Below are 13938 nucleotides of genomic sequence, written 5' to 3'. Positions count from 1 at the left end.
CCAGTTACAAATTTTTTTCTGTGATGAGAACTTTTAAGATCTACTCTCTTAGCAACTTTCAAATATACAATTCAGTATCATTTAAGTGTGGTCACTATACTACCCATTATTTTCCCAGAACTTATTTATAACTGGGAATTTGCACCTTTTGACCACTGTCACCTATTTTGCCCACATCTTATCCTAGCCTTGAGCAACCACCAATCCGTTCTCTGTCCATTTTAATATTTTCAATGTATACTGAGTAAACTGGCATTGAGTACATTCACATTGCTCTGTACCCAGCACCAGTATCCATCTCCAGTTTTAACCCAACTGAAAATTCGTATCTATTAAACCATAACTCCCCACCCCCCATAACATGTAATATTAACCGCAACTAAAAAGAATAAACTACAATGCAAGAAGTTGGATAAATCTTAAGTGAATAGCTGAAGAGAAAAGAAGTCATAGAAGACAGCATACTATGTACCAGTATTTCTGTAAAACTCAAAAACTAGCAAAGCCAAACAAATTATTGCTTAGAAAAAACATACATTTACTGAAAACATTTTTAAGAGCACAGTAATGATAAACAGAAAATTCTGGATAGCAGTCACCTGAGGGAAGAGGGAAAGGGAGTGATTAGAAAGTAATATAAAGGTGACTGCAGTAATACTAATAATCTTCTGGTTCTGAACTTGGGTGGTAGGTTCATTTTGTTGGTATGCTTCCTAATGTACATAGGTATTTTTATATTCTATCAAATTCTACATAAATGTATAAAGACTGAAAAGGAGCTTCCCATTAAATATGTATATCAAACTTATTATGTACCATTTCACATTCCTCAGTCTTACCTCTTACTATAGGTTAATGCTGCTGCAAACAGTGTAACTGTGACTAGTTACATGCACATTTAGACCAATTTCAAACCTTGTTACAGTATTTATAAGAGCTTCAAGAAACAAAAAAACTTAGGCCTGATTTTCTTCATATTTTTAAGCCACAAAAGTATTTATAAGAATTATTTCTTCTATACTTCCTTGAAAACATAAACCAAAATTACTTACTGTTGGTTTTTTTCATTTAGAGTATTCATGCCTTGGAGATCAGAAAGAGGTGTTCTGGGATTTTTCCGGGCTATACCTAATATATAAAAAGCAGACATTTTCAAATCAATGCTAAAAGAAACTAAACATGAAACAATTTTTCTAAAGACAAATAGAATTAATGTATTTCAACAGTAAATATTTGCTAAGCATAACAAAAATACCTAAATAATATGAACCAAGTGACGTGATTATTACTTACTAATTTGACTTAGGGAACAATGAACCCAACTAGGGAATTAAATAATAAATTATATTTCTTCTCTCATTTAAATAAAACAGAAAATGAAGGATAACTAGGCTGAAGGTCTAGAAATGTATAAGCTCATTATTTTAAATAATGATTCAAAGAATTCCTAATGATTCCTTTGCATCATTTTTCAGTAATAGTTATACTGCTGACATGAGCTATAGATTTCAGAGGTCAATTAATATTACATGTAGACGCTGAGAATCAAAAACAACAAATTATGTCCAATTAAACATTACCAGTATTTTTTAAGTTATAATTTACTTTAAATCATATGATAAACACTGAAGCTCTCTATACACATAAGGCCATGAATTTTCATAACACACACATAAAAACATTTAATATAGGTAAGACACACTGGAAAGGAAGTGAAAGTATTCAAGATAACAATCTTGTAGGTAGGAAATCCTAAGAAACCCATAAAAAAACTAGTAGGACTAATAAAAGAGTTCAGCACAATTATAAGATAGAAGATCAATATTTAAAAACCAATTGTATTTCTATTCATTTTTTTTTTATTTTTATTTACTTATGATAGTCACAGAGAGAGAGAGAGAGGCAGAGACACAGGGAGAGGGAGAAGCAGGCTCCATGCACCGGGAGCCCGATGTGGGATTCGATCCCGGGTCTCCAGGATCGCGCCCTGGGCCAAAGGCAGGTACCAAACCGCTGCGCCACCCAGGGATCCCTGTATTTCTATTCAATAGTAATAATCAGAAAAGAAAATCAGAAACAATTCCATTAATAACATCAAAATAATACAAAAAGAATAAACTTTAAAAAGTATAAAATGTTTACACTGAAAATTACAAAACATCATTAAAAGAAACCTAAATAAATGGAATGACATCCATACTTATGAATTGGAAAACTTAATTACTGTTAAGATAGTGATGCTCTCTAAATTTATCTATATATCCATGCAACCTCTATTAAAATTCCAGCATTGATTTTTTACAAAAATGAATAAACTCATCCTAAAATTAATATGGCAATGCAGAGAACCCAGAATAGCCCTAACAGTATTGAAAAAGAAGAACACGTTGGAGGACTCACGCTTCCTGAATTTGAAACATTCCTGAATTTGAAACATATTACAAAGATAGAGTAATTGAGACAGTATGGTACTCTCATAAAGAAATACAAATCAATGGAAAGGAATTCAGAATACTGAATAGACCTTTACATTTATGATCTAATGAATTTTGACAAAGATGTCAAGACAATGCAATGGAACAGAACAGAGAATCCAGAAGTGGACTCTCAACTTTATGGTCAACTAATATTTGACAAAGGAGGAAAGACTATCCACTGGAAAAAGAACAGTCTCTTCAATAAATGGTGCTGGGAAAATTGGACAGCCACATGCAGAAGAATGAAACTAGACCACTCTCTTTCACCATACACAAAGATAAACTCAAAATGGATGAAAGATCTAAATGTGAGACAAGATTCCATCAGACCTAGAGGAGAACACAGGCAACACCCTTTTTGAACTTGGCCACAGCAACTTCTTGCAAGATACATTAATGAAGGCAAGAGAAACAAAAACAAAAATGAACTATTGAGACTTCATCAAGATAAGAAGCTTTTGTACAGCAAAAGAAACAGTCAACAAAACTAAAAGACAACCTACAGAATGGGAGAAGATATTTGCAAATGACATATCAGATAAAGGGCTAGTATCCAAGATCTATAAAGAACTTATTCAACTCAACAGCAAAGAAACAAACAATCCAATCATGAAATGGGCAAAAGACATGAACAGAAATCTCAGACAGGAAGACATAGACATGGCCAACAAGCAGATGAGAAAATGCTCCGCATCACTTGCCATCAGGGAAATACAAATCAAAACCACAATGAGATCCCCCCTCACACCAGTGAGAATGGGGAAAATTAACAAGGCAGGAAACAACAAATGATGGGGAGGATGTGGAGAAAGGGGAACCCTCTTGCACTGTTGGTGGGAATGTGAACTGGTGCAGACACTCTGGAAAACTGTGCAGAGTTTCCTCAAAGAGTTAAAAATAGATCTGCCCTACGACCCAGCAATTGCACTGCTGGGGATTTACCCCAAAGATACAGATCCAATGAAACGCCAGGAAACCTGTACCCCGATGTTTAGAGCAGCAATGTCCGTCCACAATAGCCAAACTGTGGAAGGAGCCTCGGTGTCCATCGAAAGATGAATGGATAAAGAAGATGTGGTTTATGTATACAGTGGAATATTACTCAGCCATTAGAAACGACAAATGCCTACCATTTGCTTCAACATGGATGGAACTGGAGGGTATTATACTGAGTGAAATAAGTCAACTGGAGAAGAACGAACATTATATGGTCTCATTCATTTGGGGAATATAAAAAATAGTGAAAGGGAATAAAGGGGAAAGGAGAAAAATGAGTGGGAAATATCAGAAAAGGAGACAGAACATGAGAGACTCCTAACTCTGGGAAACGAACAAGGGGTGGTGGAAAGGGAGGTGGGCAGGGGCTGGGGGTGACTGGGTGATGGGCACTGAGGGGGGCACTTGATGGGATGAGCACTGGGTGATATGCTATATGTTGGCAAACTGAACTCCAATAAAAAAAAAAAAAGACAATGCAATGAGAAAAGAATAATCTTTTCAACTAATGGTGCTGGAAAAACTAGATATATCCCCATTTAAAAGAATGAAATTGGACCAAAAATCAAAGTAAGTGCTGAATTTATAAAATTCTCAAAAGAAAATATAGGAGTAAATCTTTATGACATTGAATTAGGCAATAAAATTACTTAGATATGTTACCAAAATCATAAGCAACCAAAAATGTATAAAGTGGACATTCTCAAAATTTAAAACTACTGTGCTTCAAAGGACAACAGATCAAGAAAGTAAAAAGACAACCCACAGAATGATTAAAAAAAGTTTGTTACTCTACTATCTGATAAGAAACTTGAATCCAGACAATAAAAAGAACTCTTATAACTGAATAATAAAGACAACCCAATTTAAAAATGAACAAAGGATATGAATAGATATTTTTCCAAAGAAGATATGCAAATTGTTAGTAAGTTTATGAAATGATGCTTAACATCATTAGTCATCAAAGAAATGAAAATCAAAACTATAATAAGATACCACTTTATCCTCACCAGGATGGCTATAATCAGAAAGACAGATAAAAGTGTTGCCACAGACAAGAAAAAAAATTGAAACCTTTTGTACACTGCTGCAATGTGAAGCAATACAGTCATTTTGGAAAGTACTCTGGCGTATTATCAAAAAAGTAAACCCAGTAATTCCACTCCTAATTAAATTCCCAGGAGAATTTCCAGTAAACTGTTACTGAAAATATCTTATGGTCAACTAATTCAGTTAGAACTTTATTTTCTTATATACTGAATTCATTGTTTTTGTTTTATTTAATCAGTTCCTTAGTTATGAGCACCAATTATCCCTATGACAAATAATCATTTTCTATCCTCCATATCTATTCTTTTCTTCTGTGTATTGAAACAAAATCATCTCAGACCTTTCATCAATATTAGCAATTCAATTTTCAGCTATTTTCCACTATATTTTGAGGTCATACAAATGTAGCTTTATTCTTCTGCATGCTTTGATAGTTCTATACCTCTTTTCAAAATCATTCTAATATTTTATTGTCTTGAATTTGTGCTACTGCTATACTAGATTCAAATTCTTAAATTCTTCTATACTATACTCACGGGAAATTTTCTTCTCCTTGGGAGTATTTTCTCTGCAAACACAACAGGGTGTTTCTTTGAGGGTGGTTCTTTTATGCATATTATCTGACCTCCTTATTTCCTTCTGTGTGATTTTCAACATCAATTATTAAATATTTTAAAAATTCAGAGGGCATAAGGAATAATAAATATGCTGAACGTTAGCAACTGATCACTCAGAAAATGAAGGCCTGTGCACTTTCTCCTGATCTCATTCCAACAGCTTCAAATTCCATCATGCCCCACTTGCTAGGATGAGCATTTAAAAACCTTTTAACTAAATACATACATACATACCTTTAAAATAGTCATCATAATGTTCAATGACTTAAAGTAGAAGATGGTCTTACGAGTTAACAGACAGCAAAACTTAAAGGAAAACAGGAACTGTAAAAAGGAACCAAATGTATATTCTGGAACTAAAACTGAAATAGAATTCATTCTAGGGACGCCTGGGTGGCTCAGTGGTTGAGCGTCTGCCTTCAGCTCAGGGTGTGATCCCAGAGTCGGGGATCGAGTCCCACCAACAGGCTCCCTGAGAGGAGCCTGCTTCTCCCTCTGCCTAGGTCTCTGCCTTCTCTCTGTCCCTCATGAATAAATAAATAAAAATCTTAAAAAAAAAAATTCATTCTATATTCATTCTATGGATTTAAAAGAAGACTTTGAACAGCACAATGAACTTGAAATCAATAAATAAAAATTATCTAATCTGAAGAATGAAAGAACAAAAATAAGAGAAAAATGAGCAGAGTATGAGGAATCTGAGACAGATCAAATATTCTAAAAACATTTAACTGACATCTAGAAATAAAAGAAACTGCAACAGAAAAAGTTTCTGAAACAATGTCAGCCAAAAATTTCCTAAATTTGATGAAAGACAACTGAAGCACGGGTCAAAAGGTACAGCAAATCCCAAAAAGGATAAATATAAATCATATCTAGGAACATCATAAATTACTGAAAACCAAAAAACAATGAGAAAATGTCTAGCAGCCAGAGGAAAAAAGGTACACTAGATATGAAAGAAGTACAATGGGATTACATCTGAGTTTATCATCACAAATAATGTAAGTCAAAAGAAAATAAAATATCTGTAAAGTACCAAAATTTGATAGTTCCTAATGACATTAAACATGTCTACTTTATGACATTATAACCAACCATAAGTTTTACCTGAGGAATGAAAACATATGTACACAAAATGACATGAACAAAAAGGTTTATAGCGGGGCTTCTCGCAATAGCTGAAAGCAGTACATTTAACCCTTATATCCATCAAGAAACAAATGATAAACACAAAGTTGTACACACAATTGTTTTTATATACATAATAACTCAGCAACAAACTAATTGTATATGAAACAACATAACATGGGTGTATTTATCATATTGCCTAAGAGAATCAGAACACAAAAGAACACATACTGTATGATTCCATTTCTGTAAAATTTTTAGAAAAGGCAAAACTAATTTATAGTAACAGAAATCTTAAGAGTTGCCTATAGGAAGTGAGAAAACATTTAAGAGAACAAGAATCAATTTTCTGATACAGCTGTATTCTAATATTTTATTTTGAATCTTTTGTGTTCATATGATTTAGGATTTTCTCTTATAAACATCTTATAACTAAGTTTTCTTAATTGCATAACTTGTTATTTAACTATTTCATTTGGTTCATTTTAATTTACTGTTATTACTGTTGTTCTTCGTTTTTCTGACTTATTTTATGCCTTGTATCTCCCTATTAAATGCTTTTATCCAGACTTCTACTGAATTATTTCCTTTATATTTTGGTTTCTTTTGTTTTGGAAGTCATATATACTCTCTTCTTTGATTATCCTTGAATTTTTAACATATCCACGAATTCTAAATGGAATTCTCTTCCGCTTTGCTAAAGAGTACAAAAACCTCTGAATGCTTCAATTCTAGTTATCCCCTTCCCATCTCAAATGTCGTTACCCAGTACTTATATTCACCTTGTTTTTCCCCTATTAATCAAGCAAATTAAGTTTTACTACTAAGTTTTATAAAGTAATTGTTTATTTAGATACATAGAACATATTTATCATTTCTTTATCAGATCTCAACACTTTCCAGTGAGTTCAGGTTTTGTCTTTCTCAACTCTTTTAGTAAGTTCTATCAGTGTAGATCTGTTTAGATTACTACCTAACTCTATTTATTTTCACCTTTGCCTGGTATATCTTTGTCCATCCTTTTACTTTCATCATTTTGAGAATCTTGTAGATATGGGATGCCTGGGTGGCTCAGAGAAATGTTTTCTCCCTGGGCCCATGTCAGGATAGAGCCTGATGGTGGTTCCCTGCTCAGCAGGGAGCCTGCTTCTTCCTCTCTTCCCCACTCCTGCTCTCTATCTCTCTCTCTCTCTTTCTGAAATAAAGTCTTCTAAAAAAAATCATGTAGATATTATTTAACTGAACTTCTTGAAAAATTCATTTGGAGAATTTAATTGATGAGGTTAATCTATTTTTATTAATTTTAAATAGCAGTACTTATTTCTTATATTTTCATATTTTTCATTTATTTTACTCTTAAACTCATTTTTTCCTTTCTTAGTTTTCATTTGTTAAAGGCTTCCTAAGCCACTTTAAAAGATAAAAGTGATTCTATTTTTGTTATTATTATGGTTGTCTATCAGACACACACAATCATGTTTATTTACCCAAATTGATTGACTTTGATAAATATCTATATTCTACCAATTCAAAAGAAATATAGCTCCCTGCCTTTCCTGTAGGCCTCACCAAAATAACATTCTATTTATTTCTCCCATTTGTTTCTCCCATTTTCAAACATGAATTCTGATCATATACCATTTTATTTTTATTTTTGATAGTCTTAATTCCATGCAAAATAGTCTCTTCTATATTTGTCTGTGACTTTTGCCAGGCTTCATGATACGTAATTATTTTTACTGTGGTAAACCTTACATATAGAATACATGCATTTGAAGTATACAGTTGCATAAGTTTTGATAATACTACTACCAAAAGAAGATACAGAATATTTGCATCATCTCCCAAGAGTTCCCTTGTGCCTTTTCTTTGAAAACCCACCACACACCCTCCTGGATCATGGCAACCACTAATCTGATACCCACATAGAGTGCTTTGCATTTTCTAGAATTTGATATATAAATGGTATATAAAACAGTATGTCCTCTTTTATGTAAGGTTTCATTCAGCATATTATTTTAACAATTGACCTATAAAAGTATCTGTGTGAACATATGTTTTCATTTCTCTCAGGTAAATATCTGGGATTGGTATTAATGGAACTGGAAAGTATATGCTTACCTTTATTTTAAAAAACCTGACAAACTCTTTCCCACAATAATTGTACTGTTTTACATTGCAGTAGAGTATATAAGCACTCTAGTTGCTCCACATCCTCATCATGAGTTAGTACTGTCAATACTCTTTAAGTATTCTCAACTTGTTAAAATCCAGCTGTGATAGAGGTTGTTACTGTGGCCTCATTGTGATATTTTGTACTTCCCTAATGACTAATGAAACTGATCATCTGTCACAAACCTATGGATCATTCCTATATCTTATTTTTGAAGCACATGTTCAAGTCTTTAGACTATTTTTAACTGAACTGATAAATTTTATTAACTACAGGGTTCTTAAAATATTGTTTTCAAGTCCATTATCAGTCATCAGTATTATAAATTATTACACAAATATTGTTTCCCAGGGTGTGGTATGCTTTTAGTTTTCTGAGCAAGATCTTTTTTAAAGTAGAAATTTTCAATTTTGGTGAACTCAGTTTTACCCTTTTTCTTTTTTTAAATAGTTTATGCTCTAAAGTCCCATCTAAGAAATTTTTGCAAAGATTTTCTCTCAGGTTTTCTTCTACAAACTTAATAGTTTTACTCTTTATGATGAGCTATATGGCCCACTTCAAGTTCAATCTTACTCAGAAAATAGGGTAAAGGTCAAAGTTCTCTTTTTCTTTTTAGATTTTTTAATTTATTTATGAGAGAGAGAGAGCGAGCGAGCACGTGCACGCACATGCGCACAAGCAAGGGGAACAGCAGGCAGAGAGAGAAATGGGTTCCCTGCCAAGCAAGAAGCCCAATGCAGGACTCAATCCCAGGACCCTGAGATCATGACCTGAGCCTAAGACAGATGTTTAACCAACTGAGCCACCCAGGCATCCTAAGTCCTCTTGTTATATAAGGCTACCTAATTGTCCCAATGTCACTTGTTTAAAAGACCATGCTCAACCCTACTCGATTATCTCAGTACTTATGTAGAAAGTCAACTGACCTATATGTGTAGATCTTTTCCTGCATTTTTATTTGGTTTTATTGATCTCTTGATCTTTACACTAACAGAGCAATGTCATGATTATTTTAGTCTTGAAATCATATAGAATAAGTTCTCCAGCTTTGTCATTCTTTTTCAAAATTGTTTTGTCATCCTAGGTATTCTATATTTCTATATAAATCTTAGTTATTAGCTTGTGAATTTCTACTAAAAATCTGCTGTGATATTCACTGGAATTGCACTCAATCTATAGATCTAATTGGAGGAGAACATCTCAGCAATACAAAAACATGTATTGGAAAAAAAGAAAAAGAAAACGTATCTCTCTTCATTTATTTAGGTATTTTTCAATTCCTTGTAGTTGTGTACAGGTCTAACACATATTTCGTAAAGTTACTCCTAAGTGAGGTGCTTGGGTGGCTCAGTTGGTTAAGTATGTGACTTCTGATTTCAGCTCAGGTCATGATCACAGAGTTGTGAAATGGAGCCCCTCATTGGGCTCTGTGCTGGGTGTGGAGCCTGCTTAAGATGCTCTCTCAATTAATTAATTAATTAATTAAACTCATCCTTTAGTAGTTCATGTTTTAGTATGTTACATTATTACCCGTTGCATATTAAAGCACTTCAAAACCTAGCACTTAAAAATAACAGTTATAATCAGAGTTTCTAACAAAACCGGTTTCAAGAACTGCTTAGCTGGGTGGTTCAGATAGGGTATCTTCATGAAGTTATAGTCAATTTGTCGGCCAAAGCTGTGGTCACCTGAAGACTGAAATGGAATTGAAAGATTTGCTTCCAAGGTCACTCACATAATTAGTGGCAAGGATCAGTTCCTAACTGTAGACTGCAGGCTTCAGGGGGCTTTCTCACAGTGCTACTCACAAATGGCAGCTTGCTTCTCCCAGAAACAGTGATCTGTGAGAGCTAGCAAGTGAGAAATTACTTAAGGTGGAAACTGCAGTCTTTCATAACTTAATTTTGGAATTGACATACTATCACTTCTGGCATACACAGACCAAGATGGGTAAAATGCAAGAGACTACACAAAGTTGTGAATACCAAAATATGAGGATAACTGGAGACTATCGAGGAGGCTGACTGCCAAAGATGTATAAATGAAATTCACAGATTTCATTTTCCACATGTCCATGGCTAAAATATAGTTTTTGTGAATTTACCTGGTATCCTGTGAGATTGTTGGAATTTACTTTCTATATCAAAGAGCATATTTTAAACTCCTTAGCACTTTCTATATAGATGATCATTTGTCTACATCTTCCTTTTCAATCTATGTACCTTTTATTTTTTTGTTGCCTTATAGCACTGTGTATGACTTTCAGTAGAGTGTTAAATCTGAGTGGCAAAAACAGGTATCTTTGCCTTGTCTCAATGTCAGAGAAGCAGTATTCAATCTTTCATCATTGAGTATGAAGAATGCTATAGGATTTTCATGCATATTCTTTATAAAACGGAGATTGCCTTCTATCTCTAGGCTCCTATAAGTTTTTAAATAGGAATGAATGAAGAATTATGACAAAATCTTTTTATCAACTGAGATGTCATATGCTTTTTCTTTTTTAGATGAATAGAGTGAGTTATATTGATTGATTTTCTATTATCAAACCAATCTTTCCTGGAATAAACTCCACTGGATTTCATGTCTTCTCCTTTAATATATTGGTGAATTTAGTTAGCCCTTATTTTGTTAAGGCTTTTTATGTCTATTATTGTGAGGTATGTTGGTCTGTAGTTTTTTTGTAATGTTTTTGTCTGACTCTGGTATTAAGAGTATACTGGCCTCAAGATATGATTTGCATTGGATACCTTGCTCCTATATTTTCTGAAAGAGTTGAAGAGAACTGGCATTATTCTTTCCTTAAATGTTCCTTAAATAAAATTTACTATTAAAGCTATCTGGGTCTGGGCATTTCTTGTATGGGGTAAGACTTTACTTTTGAATCTGTTATTGTTAATAGATATAGGAGTGACCAAATTTTCTATTTTTCCTTGGGCCAACTTAGTTTGACATTCAAGGAATTTGTCCATTTCATCTAAGTTTTTAATTTATTGACACAAGTGTTCATAATATTTCCTTATCTTTTGATGTCTATCTTGTTCATTCCAGTTAACAGTATTTGTGCCTTCTCTCATATTTCTTGATCAGAAGGATAGGACTGCAATAATACAGCAGCCACTAGCCACATGTGGCTCTCAATTTGATCTGACTGAATCAGATTAAAACTTCAGTTTTCAAATTTTCAGTAACTTTCAGGTGCTTAACAGCCATATGTTGCTAATGGCTACAGTTTTAGAGAGCACAGCTGGAGAACATTTTTATCTTCACAAAAGGCTCTACTGGACAGAACTAGAGCTTTATCAATTTCATTGCTCTTTTGAAAAATCAGGTTTTTGTTTTCACTGATTTTCTCTACTGTTAATCTACTTTGTATTCACATATTGTAGCTCCTCATTTCTCTTTACTCATTTTGGGTCTAAAATGTTCTTTTTATAGTTTCATAAGGTAAAAGCAATCATTTTGACTTCTTCTAATATAAGAATTTAAAGCCAACAATCTTCAGGCAGCCCGGGGTGGGGCTCAGCAGTTTAGCGCCACCTTCAGCCCAGGGCCTGCTCCTGGAGATCCAGGATCGAGTCCCACGTCAGGCTCCCTGCATGGAGCCTGCTTCTCCCTCTGCCTGTGTCTCTGCTTCTCTCTCTCTGTTTCTCATGAATAAATAAATAAAATCTTAAAAAAATAAAGCTATCAATTTTCTTCTAAACACTACTTTAGTTGCATTATTCAAATTATGGTATTTCCATTCTCATTCAGATCAAAATAGTTTTAAGTTGCCCTTATGAGTTTTTTAACTCATAAGTTATTTATAGATGTGGCTTATTTTCAAAATATTTGAGTATTTCTCAAGGGGTGCCTGGCTGGCTCAGTCAGAAGAGCAAGCGACTCAATCTCATGGTTCTGAGTTCAAGCCCATGTTGGATGTAGAGATTACTTTAAAATATATATATATTGGAGGACTTCTCAGGTATCCTTCTGTCACTAATTTCTATTTTAATTCCATTTGGGTCAGACTTAAATTCCATTTGGAATCTCATAATGGAATTCCATTAATTGCACTTGGTCAGGTTAAATTTTCAATCACTTGTGGGACCATACTGAAGCCTGAGGTTAGGAACATTAAGGCAGGCATTGTCAGCACGGTGAGAGTAAGTTATATCGAGCCCACAGCACTTCTCTGACAATTGCTGATCTTTCATCTTCTTCATAAACATGGCCTGAGGATAGACTGAATGTCAAAAGCACGGGTTCAAATTCAAGTGAGATTCTTCTCTTCCACCCTTTCCCTCTCTTCCTCCTACCATCTTATTCCTTCTCCTTACCAGGGCAGGTAAGGATCTTTGAAGAAGTGGGGCTGCAGTTCATGCTTCCAAGAACTCCAATTTCTCCCCACTCCTCTAATTTCCTCCCTGCCAAGTAACAGAGAACAGTCACTAGAGACAGAAGGTGGGAGCAAAAGAAAAACCACACTAATTTTGTCTTAATTGTGAAGGTCACACACTGTCACTTCTGTCCATTCCATTTGTTAGAAGTGAGTCATTAAGTCCAGCACATGTCTTTTGAAGGGAAGACTATCAAAGAATTTGTGGACATATTTTAAACCACCAGAACAATGCCTTAATTTTTACTTTAAATAGTCATGTATCTTTTTAAAAGAAAATAAAAGGAAATATGTATAGTCATTTATTTTTATACATGGTTATTATTTCTTTTTTTTTAATAAATTAATTTTTATTGGTGTTCAATTTACCAACATACAGAAAAACACTCAGTGACATGGTTATTATTTCTGTTTATTTCTTCCAATAATTCATGGATCAGCAAACTAAAAGAGTCCTTGGGCCAAATCAAACCCGCTGTCTGTTTTTGTATGGCCTACATGCTAAGAATGGCTTTTACATTTTTAAATGGTTGAGGAAAAAAAAAATAAATGAAAGAGTATCTTTGTGACATGCAAAAATCATATGAAATTTAAATTTCTGTGTCCATAATAAAATTTTATTGAAATACAGTCATGCTCATTTATTTATGTATTGTCTATGGCTCCTTTCACAGTGCAGCTAAGATATTTCAACAGAGACCATAAGATCCCCAAAGCCTAAAACATTTACTATCTGACCCTTTGCAGAAAAGTGTACCAACACTTACTTAGTATTCATTCAAGTTACCATCTGATGCCATTTCCCTTTAGCCTAAATAACTTCCATTATTAGGGTGCCCGGATGATTCAGTCGATTAAGTATCTGACTTTTGATTTCAGCTCAGGTCATGATCTCAGGGTCATGAGATTGAGCCCCATGTCAGGCTTAGTGCTGAGCGTGGAGCTCCCCTCACTGACTGCACACTTTCTCTAAAAAATTTAATAAAAAAATAGAGTTTTCTGATTAAAAATAAGAAATTCAATAATCATTTTTCATAGAATATGTATTATGATGACAAATTCCCTCAGATCGCTTTTATCTGAAAACATCTTTATTTTAGGCTCATTTTTTTT

At 33.9% G+C, this 13938-nt stretch overlaps 1 protein-coding gene across 1 annotated transcript in view; it reads right to left on the bottom strand.

The window, feature by feature from the left end:
* Window positions 1-352: 352 nt before the first annotated feature.
* Window positions 353-13938, bottom strand: part of LOC140597499 (unconventional myosin-IXa-like) — a 28626-nt gene continuing 15040 nt past the window's right edge. The window contains exon 3 of the mRNA XM_072746092.1: window positions 353-1128. Coding sequence (XP_072602193.1) covers window positions 1049-1128 — 80 coding nt within the window. The 3' untranslated portion in view covers window positions 353-1048. The remainder of the gene's footprint in view (window positions 1129-13938) is intronic.

This window comes from Vulpes vulpes, unplaced genomic scaffold (assembly GCF_048418805.1).
Source record: "Vulpes vulpes isolate BD-2025 unplaced genomic scaffold, VulVul3 u000000728, whole genome shotgun sequence".
Classification (NCBI taxonomy): Eukaryota; Metazoa; Chordata; class Mammalia; order Carnivora; family Canidae; genus Vulpes; species Vulpes vulpes.
This window is presented reverse-complemented; position numbering and strand designations above follow the sequence as displayed.